The sequence below is a fragment of the Pyrgilauda ruficollis genome, unplaced genomic scaffold, assembly GCF_017590135.1.
Source record: "Pyrgilauda ruficollis isolate IOZ18807 unplaced genomic scaffold, ASM1759013v1 scaffold349, whole genome shotgun sequence".
Taxonomy (NCBI): domain Eukaryota; kingdom Metazoa; phylum Chordata; class Aves; order Passeriformes; family Passeridae; genus Pyrgilauda; species Pyrgilauda ruficollis.
In genome coordinates, this window is record NW_024524923.1 from 7,015 (window position 1) to 22,881 (window position 15,867).

General features: G+C 42.4%; 1 protein-coding gene across 1 annotated transcript; it reads left to right on the forward strand.

The window, feature by feature from the left end:
• Nucleotides 1–3,127: 3,127 nt before the first annotated feature.
• HSP90B1 (heat shock protein 90 beta family member 1) lies at nucleotides 3,128–13,076 on the forward strand. The gene is made up of 18 exons (XM_041475287.1): nucleotides 3,128–3,283; nucleotides 3,751–3,850; nucleotides 4,421–4,562; nucleotides 4,656–4,772; nucleotides 5,125–5,456; nucleotides 6,385–6,496; nucleotides 7,190–7,306; nucleotides 7,897–8,013; nucleotides 8,722–8,859; nucleotides 8,947–9,024; nucleotides 9,107–9,172; nucleotides 9,418–9,687; nucleotides 9,916–10,161; nucleotides 10,456–10,592; nucleotides 10,980–11,058; nucleotides 11,156–11,311; nucleotides 11,859–11,957; nucleotides 12,810–13,076. Exons 1-18 carry the CDS (start codon nucleotides 3,235–3,237, stop codon nucleotides 12,837–12,839), a joined length of 2,385 nt encoding a protein of 794 aa, XP_041331221.1. The 5' UTR covers nucleotides 3,128–3,234; the 3' UTR covers nucleotides 12,840–13,076.
• Nucleotides 13,077–15,867: the final 2,791 nt, after the last annotated feature.

Sequence of the window (15,867 nt, forward strand, 5' to 3'; positions counted from 1 at the left end):
AGCTGCCTGGTTCTTGCCTATCAGTTTTGTCCTGGGTAATCCAAATTGGCATTCATGAAAGCAAACAGTATAATCTACATCAAGCAATCAGTGCTGGTAAACTCATTACAACTCTTACTAGTCTAGCCTTTAAATTCAACAGACAACCACAGATTTATCTGGTTTTGTATTTCGTTCAAAAGCAACATTCTACACTGTATAATCATAAGGGCAAAGTAACCAATAAAATTTGAATTCCACAAAACTTAATCTAAAATCTGTGTTGGTTTAGCACAGTCAGTAACAGAATTGGTTTGCATTCTTACTACTCCAGCTATCAACATTCAAAATTATTGTCACAAAGCACTATATTTTCCTGCTGCCAGCAAAATGACTGCTAAAACAGAAATGCCAGAAAAATCTTCTAATGCAAGAATTCTACAAGACAGAGATACTTACTCTGTTTATCTCTGTGCCCTTCAAATGCCTATTCACAGTCATAAAGCAACATATCTCTCTCTGGGAATCATAGAGGCACAATTAGGAAATCAAATCCTGAACTGCTTGTAGGTGAGTCTTAGAAAAAATAAACTTTCTGTGCTTAGACTCCTGAATAATGAAATTGTATTTTCAAACAAGACTACTCCTCAGAAAATAATTCTTCAACTTCACAAAAATCTTCACAAAAACCTGACAGATTTTTTTTTTTTTACTTACAACCCTGATACTGACCTCTCATATTTATTTTTCAGTCATTCTCACATACATGTTGAAAGAGTAACTGTCCTTTTTATTTCACATATAATTTGTGATCTAAGTGAGGAACACCTATTAAAACTTCAAATCATACAGAAAAGCTTCACAAGTCTTTTAAAGAGGTTGCTATTCAATTTTGCTTTCTTTGCTTTCTTTCAATACCAGCTGGTGTTGGCTGGGCTAGAGTTAATTTTTCTTCACAGTAGCTGACACAGGGCTCTGTTTCGGATTTGGGAAGGAAACAGTGTTGATAACTCAGGGATGTTTTGGTTATTGCTGAGCAGTGCTTGCACAGAGTCAAGGCCTTTTCTGTCCCTCACACCACCCCAGCATCAAGGAGGTTGGAGGTGCACAAGAAGGTGGGAGGGGACACAGCCAGAACAGCTGAGCCCAGCTGACCCAAGGAACATTCCGTGCCATAGGGTGCCATGCTCTGTGCATAGAGCTGGGGGAAGGAGGAGGAAGGGCAGGATGTTGGGAGTGATGGTGTTTGTCTTCCCAAGTCACTGCGGTGTGTGCTGGGGCCCCGCTGTCCTGGGCATGGCTGAACGCCCGCCTGCCCATGGGGAATGGTGAATTAATTCCCTGTTTTGCTTTGCTTGCATGCATGGCTTTTGCTTACCCATTAAACTGTCTTTATCTCAGCCCATGAGTTTTCCCACTTTTACTCTTCTGATTCTCTCCCCCAGCCCAAGGGGAGGAGTGAGGAAGCAGCTGCACAGGACTTTGTTGCCAGGTGGGGTTAAAGCACGACACTTCATTAAGAACCCAAAGATAGCCATTCTTCACTCCAATTCTTTACTACAAAGGCTCCTTCAGTTCCATAAACAGTAGTTATCAGGAGGACAGAACGGTACAACACTGAGTTTTAAAGTTTTAAAAAATCTATCTGGTCCATTGTATAACTAAAGATTATAAACATATTTTTGCCAAGACTTTCAGCTAGTGATAGACTAAGCTCTGTGTTTGTGAAATTGTAAACACAGTGAGGGCTTCTATTTTTTGCGTTGGACATTGCCAATCAATCTCTCAAATACATTTCAATACAATCTCTCCAAGTACAAAGTTCATTAAATCATTGCTTGCAAGTTTGGGGTTTTTTGGTATTTGGTGGGGTTTTTTTCCCCAGTCTAGAGTTAAACCTGTAACACGAAGCTGGTGACTGGCACATGCAAGCCTGGGCAGACTTTTTCAGGATGGTGAGGGGGATTGTAAGTTATTTCAAGTTGCTTATTAACATAAGCTGCTAACAGCGGGGCACTGCAGAAGTTGCACAGGCTTCATTTCATATCCCAAGCTGCAACCCCTGCCAGGGACACTGGAAATGCACGGGAAAGGTCTCCTCTCTGAAGCAGCAGGGCTCCCCTTCAGTGTGCCACAGACCGCAGCTGCCCTCACACTGACGCTGCCCGGCACTGCCGTACCCCTCACAGCAGCCAGCTGCTGGAGCCGCCACTCCCCGGGAGAAGGGAGGGCCGCGCCTGGATAAACAAGGGCCCCAGGGCAGGCTAAGGAGCGCCAACGAGCTCCCGGGAGAATGGTCGTCCCGATGGGCGCTGGAAACCAGGAGAAGACGGAGACCTGCCAACCACCCGGCTTGATTTTTCCTCCAGCAGCACCGAGAGTCCCCAGAGAGGCTCGGCAGAGGCCAGCCGGTTTCTCTCAGGGCGGTGTGAGGCAGCAGACGCCAAGGCCAGGGGCACAGGGACAACAGCGGGGCCGTGAGGACCCAGCCACGGCAGGAGGCGCCAGGGAGCACCGACAGCGCGAACTGCAGCTCCCGGCATGCAACGCGCAGAAGGGCGCATGCGGCCCCTCGCGTTCCCGCCCCTACCCGGCGGGGCGGACGGCGGGACTCGACAGCGCCGCCCTGCCCCTGCCGGCGGCTACGGCGGCCCAGGCCTCGCTCTGCTCCCGCCGCTCGGCCCGGCTGGTTATGGCTCTAATCATGACTCTTAGCTCTTCTCGGCACTCGGGAGTGCCGCCACGACCGGAAGTGCCCGTTGCCATAGCACCTCGTCTCCCCTATGAGCATTCCGGGTGTCCCCGGAAGCGGTCGGAGCCGGTGTTTCGCGCGAAGACGATCTCCGTCGCTCCCGCGGCCGCGCCCCACGTGGTGCCGCCGTTAAACACCGTGCACCATTCATTGCAGCGCCGCGCGGGGCCGCGCTGGCCAAGCCCCCCCGCGCACGCCATTGGCCGAGCGTCGCTCCGCCCGCCAATGAGCGCCGGCCACGCTCCGACCGCAGGAAACCGCACATGGAAAGTCACGATTGGCAGCGACGGCTGAAGGCCCCGCCTTTCAAAGCTCTCCATTGGCTGCGTGTTTGGCGTGGTGCGCTGCTATTGGGCCGAGTGGCGCGGTCCCCCCCACCCTGGGGTTGATAAGCCGGAGGGGGAGGGCCGCGGCCGCTCCAGCGGGATCGGCGGCGGTGTGGGACGGGCTCGGGAGCGCGGGGCGGCGGCGCCGGGGGCTCTTCTCTTGTGACTGCGGCCGCCATGAAGTCAGTCTGGGGGCTCGCTCTGGCGTGTATGCTGCTCCTGGCCGGTAAGCGCCTGCGGGTTTCTAGAAGGTTCTGGCGGAGGGGTGTCCGGGTCCCGGCCAGCAGGCCCCCCCCACCCTCACCCGCCTTCCCCCACTGTTTGCTGGGGTGAGGGGGACGGAGGCCGCCGAGGGGAGATGGGGCCTCCGGCGGGACCCCTCAGTCTGGCCCGCGGGGAGAGGAAGAGGTGTTCGGGCCTTCGTCTGCCCTGCCAGGGCCTGGCCCTCTCCGGGGATGGGGCGGCGGGGGGAGGGGGCCGAGCGGCTCATGCGCCGTCACGGGCGGGGGCGGAGGGTGGGAGGGGGCCTCCGCCCGCCCGTCTCCCGTGTCTCCGGTTGAGCTGAACTCCCCTAGGGAGGGGGACTCGAGGGGCAGCGCTGAGCCTGGAGGCGTAGGGAGGGGTAAGCGAAGAAGTTGGGCAGTGCATAGTGTGGAGATCGGGCTCAGAACGCTGCTTTCCTTGTTTTTCCAGTGTCGGTCAGAGCCGATGAGGTGGATGTAGATGGGACCGTGGAAGATGACTTGGGCAAAAGCAGAGAAGGGTCTCGAACGGATGATGAAGTTGTTCAGAGGTTGGTACCTGGGGCGTTCTGCTTTTGGAAGGGTCAATTTGAGCACCAGTAATGCCTCAGAAGTAAGAGATGAACGCTGTTCAAAAAAGAGCTCCAGTCAGCTGGGAGAAATAAAACATTCCTGTTAAGACTGTTTTCTCAACGAGCTTGACAACTTAGGGAAGTTCAACTTTTTCTCGAATATCGATAACTGTTAATTTGGGTTTACTTGTGCATGTCATAAATCCTGTCAGTTTATTCCCTGTGGATGAAATAGCTCTATGCCCATGAAATGCCTCACCCCTATGAGGTGCACCACATGCTGAGGAGTGCAGTAGCTTTAAGACTATCACTACTATTCCCTGAATTCTTTATTTAAAAAGTCTCACTTGCAAGTATGAATTTTCACTCAAGTTTTTGGATTATGGTAATGTGGTTGAGGATTGCCACTCTTGCACTTGACTCATGTGATCATGTAATTTTGTGCTGCATCGGTGATTAAGTGTTATTGCTGCTGCTTTGTGATAAAATTAAATTAGTTTTGCTGTTGGTGGATGAGACTCCTTGATAGGTTTTTCACTGTCTTAACAGAGAGGAAGAAGCTATCCAACTAGACGGCCTAAATGCATCCCAGATCAAAGAAATTAGAGAAAAATCTGAGAAGTTTGCATTTCAAGCAGAAGTGAACAGAATGATGAAGCTAATTATCAATTCTTTATATAAAAACAAAGAGGTTAGTGCCTTCATCTTCATATCATGTTAGAACTTTGAGAGGTGTGTGTCTGTTTCTCCTCTTGTTATTCCTGACTACTGGTTTCTATTTCAGATTTTCCTGCGGGAACTTATTTCAAATGCATCAGATGCTTTAGATAAGATACGGTTGATATCATTAACTGATGAAAATGCTCTTGCTGGCAATGAGGAACTTACAGTCAAAATCAAGGTAAGAAGGATTAGATGCAAACATAACTTATAAAGAAGTGATGGAGGAATATAAAAATACACTGCATCATTAAATTTCTCTTTTTGTCTTAATACTGATGCAAATACAAACTAGGACCCTTGCAACAAAGACTCGTCCTCTTCTAACAGTAAAGATATGTTTCTGGTTTTATAAAGAGCAGCTGAAGTATTGGATTACTTTGAAGGAAGGTGTTCCTCATTTCTGTAGTTACTGCAGATTCAGTTTATTGTAGCTAGGCATGTTTGATTAGCTACTATGTACCACTTATTTGTGGCATGTATTAAGATTGACAGTGAAGTCAAACTGCATTTTTGTCTTTATTTTTTTTCAGTGTGATAAAGAGAAGAACATGCTTCATGTTACAGACACGGGTATTGGCATGACAAAGGAGGAGTTAGTTAAAAACCTGGGTACCATTGCAAAGTCTGGTACAAGTGAATTCTTAAACAAGATGACTGAAATGCAGGATGATAGCCAGTCAACATCTGAGTTAATTGGCCAGTTTGGTGTTGGCTTTTATTCTGCTTTCTTAGTAGCAGACAGAGTTATTGTCACATCAAAACACAACAATGATACTCAGCATATCTGGGAGTCAGATTCAAATGAATTCTCTGTGATCAATGACCCAAGAGGAAACACCTTAGGACGTGGCACAACCATAACGTAAGTATTAAGTTTCTTCAGTCTTAAAAAGGTTGTGTGGGTACACTTTGCTTACTGGAATATGTGAGTGACTTTAGCTTTGTGACTGATTTACTTCTTCTAATACAGTTTTATTCAGTTTAATAGAAATATGCAAAATACAAACTGCATCCAGAAAGAAATGCAGTTCATGTTCTGTTAGATGAACTAACAAAACTATGAATGTCTTGAGAACTGTCAGCAAGTAATTCCAGACAGTTCAGCTGCCTTCAGGCTCATTCAGTCACTCAAAACAATTCTGGCCTTCCAAGACTTATACAGGGGTTGTAGAGCTTTGCTTGGAATCTGGCTGCTGTTTATATATCAGTGAGGCTGGTCTGATGTAAATTTCAAACTGGAGGTAATTTGCTAGTCCTAGTCTCATTGCTTTCGTGAGCAGGTAAATTTATTTGGTCTGGATTTAGAGGATGTTTTTCTGGAGGAGACACTTGGTGTAAAAAAGTTGATTTTGGTGCTCTAGTTTGAAGTAAAGCCTATGAGGGTGCATTAAGACCCTGATAAGTATCAATATGATGTTTTCATTCAAACTTTTGAATATTGTGTTCTGCCTCAGTCAGTGAAAACAACTGCTGGTTGAGTAAGAATTGTATTTTTTAAGAGATACTTATAAAAAAAGCTCACTTGCATAAATCTGAATTGCTACAGCTGCAGCAAAAATCACAGGTTGTTCTGAGTTGGGACCCACAAGGATCATCAAGTCCAACTCTTAAGTGAATGATCCCATCCATATGTGGATCAATCCTCACTCTTGGTTATTAGCACCATGCTCTGGCTCAGTTAGTCAATCTCAGAGGTGTAAGAAATGTATATTCTGCTATAAAACTGTGAAATACTTGTCTAGCACTTCAAAAGGTTTGGTTTTGTGGTTTTTGTTTTTGTTTTTCTTTAGCCTTGTCTTGAAGGAGGAAGCATCTGATTACCTTGAGCTGGACACTGTTAAAAATCTAGTGAAGAAATACTCCCAGTTCATAAACTTCCCCATATATGTGTGGAGCAGCAAGGTAAGTGTATTTAACTGAGCATTTTTCAGTATAAGGTTTGGTTAAGATCTTCATGGCCAGATCTTTCATGAAGGCTGAGGGCCTGCCATAGAGCTGTTTCTTGTCCAGTTTCTAAAACACTTCTGTTCCTGATTCTTTTGGCTACTAATTTACTAGGTTGTTTTTTTTGTTTTTGTTTTTTTTTTTTTTTTAATGCTGGTCTATTGCTAAAATCACAAACTTTAAAGGAACTTGGATTTGACTCAAAGAACTTTACTAAAGAAAAAACACTGCTAATTACTAATAAGGATCTTTGTTCCACTGGGTTTGGTAGATGGAAGCTTTGTTAAGTTTTCAAGCAGAGCCATAGCTAGTTACCCTTCTAAAAGAAACGGGGCAGTATCTTAGATTTTAGACCTGTGCTGATGTTTTCTTGGTGTAGCACCAACTTGAAATCCACCAAGTCTCTGATAAGCATTATGTGTAAAGCACTGAGAAACTTAAATTTGAGTGTGGTGATCTCCCAGTGTATTGAAGGAAAGTAAGTATTAATGAAAAACCAACTGAAAAATACTACCTGTAGAAAAGTTTGCTACAGGCAAACAGCAGAAATCAGGCTACTGCTGTGAAAGATTATATTGTTTGAGAGAATACTACAACATGCCTGGTAGGAAGTCAAGGTGTTCAAATCCCCACCTGTGGTTCTCTTTTTAGACAGAGACTGTTGAAGAACCCATTGAAGAGGAGGAAGCAAAGGAGAAGGAAGAAGAAACGGATGATGAAGCTGCAGTTGAAGAAGAGGAGGAAGAAAAGAAACCAAAAACTAAGAAGGTAAGCTTTGTTAACCTTGGGGTCCTGTAACTCATGTCAGATAGCAATTTTCCTAGGTAGTCTTGCAGAGGTGCATTTCAGTATTGTGTGCTTTCAAGGAGCAAATCCTTTTAAAGTGAAATGGTAGGAGAGAAGGTTTTAAATGAAACCAGCTAGGTGGAAGTCAGGCAGATGATTGGCAGTAGCCTTGTGAAGCTGTGGTCACAGCTAATTATAAGTACTTGCATGAACCGCTTGAAATGGTAGCGGAATTCTGTAATCTGACACTGTTGACAAGTTTAAATTTAACATACTCTGCTGGGAAGATTTTTTCCAGAGTGGCATTAGAACATAAATGCTGGTGCTTAGTGAATGTGTTAAATGAACATGGAACACACTACACTGTAGACTGAAGTTTTGTTCCTGTTTGTTAACACTAGTGTGTATACTTAAAATGAGAATGTCCAGGTCATTGCATAAGTCTGTAAATGAGAGCATGTTTGGGATTTTTACATGCTATTTTTTGTTTTGGCTGCAGTGGAGTGCCTTTAATTGGCCTGACCTGAAGTAAAGAATGAGTCTTTTTAATACTATTGTGTTTATTTACCTAGGTTGAAAAGACTGTCTGGGATTGGGAGCTCATGAATGACATAAAACCAATCTGGCAGAGACCATCTAAAGAAGTTGAAGAAGATGAATACAAAGCTTTTTACAAAACCTTTTCCAAGGTAAGCTCTGGGCCTCAATTCCAAAGCAAGAGGCTTGCTATAGTATCTCTTGCTATGTAAATAAAACTAAGTGCTTATAAGATGGGCTATTTCGGAAGAATTAATTAGTTGTTGTCAGTAGATGGAACTGCAGAGAGCTTGGAAGGTATAACATCTCAGTAAGGAATTAATCTCTTTTCCAGAGAGAAGCTACTGCCATCCAAGTGTTGATTAGTCTAGATTTGGAAAGTATTATGTTGCAGCTCATGTGGAGCTTACTGATGTGTTTAAATGTTACAGGGAAATTTTATTTAGTCTGAGGGTTGTAGTGTTTGTTGCATATGGTGGAAGAAAGAGGGAGACAGTTTCCTAGAAGTGTTGTCTTTGTATCATACAGTGTAATGTGTTACTTGAAAGTATCTTAACTGTGGTGTGATGATAACTATTGGTTATTGTCCTGTTGTTAACGTTTTAGTGACTGGCTTGTTAAAATCCAGCAAAACTTAGGAGGTTTTCAGGAAGGTTACCTAGGAAAGTTATTTTTACATGAGTAACTCTGCTCTTGGAACTTAAACTTCTTTTTCTCCATGATAGACTCTAGCAAAGCATGGCTATGTGGATTAGTTGTAAAATAATTGCACTTATTTGCCAAACTCGCTGTTATTATTGGAAACATATTAACTCATTGGTATTTTCCCCATGTCAGTTGAAAGTGTTCTCTCTTCACAGGAACATGATGACCCGATGGCATACATCCACTTCACTGCTGAAGGAGAAGTAACTTTCAAATCCATCTTGTTTGTTCCTAATTCTGCTCCACGTGGACTGTTTGATGAATATGGATCCAAAAAAAGTGATTTCATTAAGGTAGGACAGAAAAGTGTGTGGGTATGGTTTTGTGGAAGAGAAAAAAAGCCTAAAGTAACTTGGGTGCTCTCTGCTCTTGTAATTTAGCTGTACGTTCGAAGAGTGTTCATCACTGATGACTTCCATGACATGATGCCCAAGTATCTTAACTTCGTTAAGGGTGTTGTAAGTATTATAAATATTACTTTAATTTATTTTTGAGCTTCAAATACTGCCAGATATACTTAGAATTTTGTTTCTCAATTAGGTGGATTCTGATGATCTTCCTTTGAATGTGTCCCGTGAAACACTTCAGCAGCATAAATTGTTAAAGGTAAGCTAATTGGTTTTAAATTCCTTCATTGTAAGCACATAACAGCAGCAAGGTTTAGGAGACTTAATAGCTTGATGAATTTTGTTGCATGGCTCTGAAATTAATGTAAAGGAAACGCAGTTATTGCTGTTTACAATTACTTCAGATCAGGGATACAAAGTGGAATTTGTATTGAAGGTGAGTTTGCATTGAGGGCTATTCAAAATACTTATTGTTCTAACTCAGTATTGCTGCCTTTTTTTTAGGTGATCAGAAAGAAACTTGTTCGCAAAACTCTTGATATGATCAAGAAAATTGCAGAGGAAAAATACAATGACACATTCTGGAAAGAGTTTGGTACTAATGTGAAGCTTGGTGTTATTGAGGATCACTCCAATCGTACCCGGCTCGCTAAACTTCTGCGCTTCCAGTCTTCACATCATGAAAGTAACCTCACAAGCCTTGATCAGTATGTGGAAAGAATGAAAGAGAAGCAAGACAAAATCTATTTCATGGCTGGTGCCAGCAGAAAGGAGGTGTGTAAGAGTGAAAGAAAGAGGGAAGGAGTACAGTATATTATAGCTTCTAGTTTTAGTACCATAGATGTTGTGAATTGTGTATTTACTGTAAGTGTGGAGACTCCATGCTTGTTACTACTGCAGTTCAGTTTTTCTGGTACCAGTATTTGCCAGATAGTTGTACAGATTTTTGTAACTGCTGCTACAAATGCAATTAAACTGACATCTTAAATGTTTTCATCCTAGGCTGAGTCCTCACCATTTGTTGAGCGTCTGCTGAAAAAGGGCTATGAAGTGATCTATCTGACTGAACCTGTAGATGAATACTGTATTCAGGCTTTGCCAGAGTTCGATGGCAAGAGGTTTCAGAATGTGGCAAAAGAAGGAGTTAAGTTTGAAGAAAGTGAAAAGTCTAAAGAGAGTCGGGAAGCCTTGGAAAAGGAATTTGAGCCCCTCTTAAACTGGATGAAAGACAAAGCTCTCAAAGACAAGGTAAAATATTGTGTTGTATGTAGTGATTATTTTTATTTGTCATACTTGATACAACATAACCTTGCAGATTATTTGAGCACAGACTTGACAGTAGCTTCTCTGTCTTTATGGGTGAACCTTTACAGATAACATCTTTATTCAGGAAGATAATGAATTACAACATCACCTTAGACATTTGTCAGAGATTCTTGAATTGACAGGGAAATGCAGAGTCACTTACTTTAGTAAGTATAAGCTATTAGCTCTGTGAACTAACATTAGGGTGTTTTGGGTTTGGTTTTTATTCCCCTACAGATCGAGAAAGCTGTGCTATCTCAACGTTTAACCCAATCTCCATGTGCTCTTGTGGCTAGTCAGTATGGATGGTCTGGTAACATGGAAAGAATCATGAAGGCTCAAGCTTACCAGACTGGGAAGGATATATCTACAAAGTAAGCTTCCAGTTCTGTAGCAGCAGACATTAAATTGCTTGGTGTGCCCATAACAAAGGCTTCCGCCTGGTTCAGATGATCATGGGTGTTTTTAAGGTCATTTTACAACCAAGTTAGTCTCCATTATAGCCTTAAATTGTTATTTTCAAGCCCAGGATGTAAAAGTGCCTGGTGAGCAAGACTCATCAGTGGCATCTGGTATCTGCCATTTGTTGGCAAAAGAAGATTAACTTAGTAACTTGAATGCTTTTTATAGTTGCACCAGTATTAAAGGAGGGGGGGATTTCACTTGTTACTGTGACTGTAACCAGTGCAAGTAGATTTAAAGATATCATTGGGGCCTGTACTTTGAAACTTAGTACTTAGTACTGTAATTTCTCTTCTCAGTTATTATGCCAGCCAAAAGAAGACATTTGAAATTAACCCCAGGCATCCACTGATCAAGGACATGCTGAGGAGAGTCAAGGTAAATAAATAACAGTAATGGAAGTTTGACTGACTTGGCTGCATACAACCTGCTTTAACAGGTCTCTCTTGATTTTTCTGGTGCTCTTCCATGTTAGGAAAATGAAGATGACAAAACTGTTTCAGATCTTGCAGTGGTATTGTTTGAAACTGCGACTCTGAGATCAGGATATATGTTGCCAGACACTAAGGAATATGGAGACAGAATAGAAAGGATGCTTCGTTTGAGTTTGAACATTGACCTGGATGCCAAGGTTAGTTTGTCTTCCACTTGGAGTGATAATTGACCTACTGTTGCTCCCTCTTAAAGTGCAGCTGCTTCATTCACTTCCATAAAATAAAATGTATCCAGCTTCCTGCAGTTAAGTGGGCCACCCACTTAACCCACTTCACCCATGGGTCTGTACTTAAAACTCATGTTCTCCCTTCCTTGCACTTCTTTGTAGCTGTTTGAGATTCTGCTATTTCATTATGCTTCTTAAGCATATTCCTGTCCTTAATTAAGTGCTGGCTCTACAGGAGTAAACTGGGCACACAGGCCGTTGGCTCCTGTCTCTCTAATGGAGAAATTCCTAAGTGGGTACAAGTAATACATGTTCTCATAACGCTGTGCAGGAACTTCTGTTGGCTGTTTTGCTCGAGTGGAGCAATGCTAAACTGATTTTACTTTTTCCTTCAGGTAGCTGCTGGCAAATGTTAGGAAATAATAGTGAATACTTCAATAGCCTGTATTTAGCTAGTGCACAACTAGTTAAACAACCTAAGCAAGTAAAGTAAATTGCTTGTGACCTTTGTGTACAGGTGGATGAGGAACCTGAAGAGCCTGAAGACACAGCTGAGGAGGCAGAGCAGGATGAAGAGGAAATGGATGCTGATGCTGAGGACAGTGAAACACAGAAGGTAGGGTCTCAAGTTTGATGCTTTCTTGCCAATATTTATGTGCAACGTCATCTCTGGGTGCTACCTGGCAATAAAGTTCACTTTGCCTTTCATGACACTAGATTTTATTGTCAGGTGTTCCAGGCTTTTCTTGGAGGGGGAAAAAAAACTGCATTACAAATTTATTATTAAACTATATTGTGAAAAGATGACACTGAGGTATGTTCAAAGCTGGAGCTGAGTTAAGCTTTAGAGATTGTAACAGTGCCTGTGGCAAGAAAATGGCAACAAATCCTTTAGTGAAGACAATTATCCATGGTATTTCCACAGTTTGTGGGCAAAAACATGAACAATTGTTTGTAATTGTGTAATTTTAAATGCTTACAATACAGGCTTGGAACAACACTGCAGGCAACACCATTGCTTCTGAACAGTTCACCTGTCATGTGAAGTCAGCCTTCACTTAGCTCATGTCTGCAGTTTTAACTATGTCTTGATGATATGCTGAACTCTTCTAATACCATAGCTTCTTGATAATACTAACTTGTAAAGTTGCTATGAGGTCCCAGCTGGGCCTGCTTTCTTGGATTGCTTTTGGAAGAGACCTGCAAGATGATATCCTGTGACTAGTGCAAATATATAGCTTATAGCAATGTAATTTCCTACTGTTAAATGTCAGATTAGGTAAAAATAAATTTGAGAAACAGTATTTATTGTACTATACCTACTTAATTTTGATGCCACTGCTGTTATGGTTGCACAGCAGTATAATATAATGACAGTAATATAAATTTCTGTCCTTCTGGGTCAGTTCTTAAAACCTTCTTCCACTTTCCAAAAGTAATATTCTGATTCTCTTTTTTGTCTTGGCAGGAATCCACAGATGTGAAAGATGAACTGTAAACTGCACTCAACTACTGTCTTGCATTGGGGGGTTAAGAGGGAATGTGAATTAGATTGTTTTGGTTTTTTCCACTGTAAAATGTTGACGGATGGTATGGGGTTTTAAGGGTAAAGGAGTTGGTTTTTTTTTTTAAGTTCACTTTTCTAAAAACATTCCTCATGAATGTAAATTTGTATTATTTAACTGACTTGGTGTAAAATCTTGTCATGTACAAAATAAAATGTTCCCAAACACCACCAAATCTAAATTTATACATAGCAAGCTCATCTTGTGGGCTGGCAGAAAGAAACAAAGGTATGGTCCTGCGTGTTCGGGTCCTCTGTGCAAACAGGCTGTTTGTTGGCAATCCTTGGACCTTCCTCTGCTGACACAGCCACACCTACTTGTAGCATCTGCCTGTGGCTGGGATTTACATTTACAAACCTGCTGTGCTGCTTAGCCTGGTAGCTGAGAGCTGTACTGAACTTGCTAATTAAAATAAGACTTGGAGTTAGTTATCTCCTGGCAAGCCTGACAAAGAGGAGATGGGGCATTTAAAAATGGCATTGGAAATGAAGCTGACAGCTTGTGCTGGACCCTGTGACTTGACTCCTTAGGACAGGCAGCAGAAGCTTTAGAGATGAGAGGGAGAAAAACATTTCCTTTCACTAACTATGTGGACAGCCAGCACCAGAACTGTCTTACTACCTATGAGCTGGTACCATCCTCCAAGGCACTTGGAAACACTGCCTTTGACTTTTGTAGCTACAGCAGTTCTGTTTTCTACAAGCTTTTTTAAAGGTGGAAGTTCTTTTCACATATTCTTGATGCTGTTACTCCTAAATGTTTTCATTCTTGTTCTTGGTCTCTTATGGCAAAGCACTGTAGTTACTTAATGTTACTGAAGCTAAACCTGGTTAGTTTTAGACATGTTGAGCTTCCATTCATTATGTTAGCTTTATGTAGTGGTTGGATGAAGCACTACATTTTCTCACTAGTGCCTCTACTTGAAAACATCTTCACAGACTCGGCAGAAAGCGTTTACAGTAAGGATTTGGGGGGTTTTATTTTCTTTTTGCCTTAGGAGTGGTGCTTCTGCACAATGATTCTACTTAAGAACCAGTCTTTTCTGTTTTGTTAACAGAACTTCTGTGAAGTTACAAGTTTCTGCAGTCTGAAGCAAAATAAGGTGAGGGCACTAAACACTGACCTGAAGCACTTGCTTTCCATTTACTAGGTTTCTATATTGCCCAAAATGTGCCATACATGAGTGTGGCTGTTGTGTTAGGATTTTAGGGTTGGATTGAAGTCTGAGATGTCAAGGAAAGAAAGCCTAGTTTGGGGGGTTCTTGAGGGAGTCTGGGGCGGCTCTGGTTTCTGCTCACTGCAGTGGTATCTTAGAGAAGAGCCTTTTGTTACTGGCCTAGGCTGAGTGGTCTAACAGAAGTCTCAGCAGCTAGCACTGTCAGCTTTAGCAGCAGCCTTTGGTACTAAGTTACTAAACAGGGCAGAAAGGTCATATCCCCTTACTTTGTGCTCTGTAGCAATCAACCTCCTAATGATCACTTATTTTCAGTGATACACTCAGAAATGTATCATTACTACCCACACCTCTCTATTTGACCTCTGAGTAACAAAGGTTGCTCCCACCTCCTGTATTCGGAAGTTTAATTTGTTTGCCTAACAAGGGGAAGGGTGGCCTCCTCCAGTATTCTTAGTCTGTAAGTTACTTGTAGATTTAAGCAAACCTAGTTCTGTTGTATAGCTGAAGGCTTCATTGCTTTGGTTGGTTTGAGGGTGACAAAACTGATTAAATTTCAGAAATAATAAAGAGCATACTTGAGTTATGCTTTCTGCCTCTTCATATACTTCAGCTGAGAGTATCATGTGCAACATAGCTGTGGTCCAGCGGCTTTCTCTACACCCTGCTGTGACAAGTGTTTGCTATTAATAAGCACAAAATGCACTTGTAAGTTTCCCTTTTTTTTTTTTTTTTTTTTTTGTCAGCTCCGAAGCAAAATGGTGGCAGTAGTGGAAGTGTCTCTCAGTCAGCACTGTTTCTTTCAGTGCTGCAGTTATGCTGATTCTGGTGCTGTCACCTCTGCTGTTAGAACTTGGTGCATTGTCAGCTTTGCTATTCCTAGATGGGCACTGCTGAGGACATTTCCCTCAGTGCTAGAAAGGCAGAGCTCCCTGTTGCTCAGTTTCTAGTAGCAGCAAGATACACTTAGAAGTCTAAGCCTAATTAGTAGAAGCTTCCCTCTGCAGCCTTTAGATCTGAAAAAACTTCAGAAAATAAGAGAGAAATGCATCTTACATGTCAGAAATCAACAACATAAGAGGTGATAATCTGACAAAGTGTGAGTAACAGTGCAAGGGCTGGTGAATGCTGGCTTGTTAAAGGGATCATCAAAACCTGCTGTTCATGCCCCAGTTAGAACAGAAACAAAATACTGCTGAACTGTCCCATTTTCTCTTCAATAAACTTTATCTTCTGCTGAAGTAGAAGGTTGCCTATCTCAGCTTTGTTTAGGTGCAGTAAAGGAAAAAGTCTTTTCACCAAAAGTCGATCTATTAAGATTTTTTCATTGATAGATTTTGTTTGGACTTAACATCTGTGTTTTACCAGAGCCTCTCTCTCACTGCCTGCTGTCATTAATAAAGATGCCTGAGAGAAAGGATGTGATCTAGTTACATAAAAAGTGCACACATGGGCACACAAGAGCAGGAGAGGAGTTCATCCCACCAACAGCTGTAAAACTTGGTGAGAGCAGACACACACACATGCATAAGAATCATAATAAACCTTTCTTCCTAGGAAAACCACTCCAGCTTACGTAGGCATAAATGAAATAGCTTCATAGCCAGAACTGATGTAAATGTAGCACTTTCTGTGATCATTTCTGGATCCTTCTGCTTTTACAAGACTTCCAAGTACTTTGGCAGTAGGAATTAGGGAGCTTTTTGTTTCCTTACGAGGTAATGTGTCAGACTGTGTTTTTACAAGTTAAACTTAAGTGTCAACTGAGGATGAAGCCTGTGCTTTGT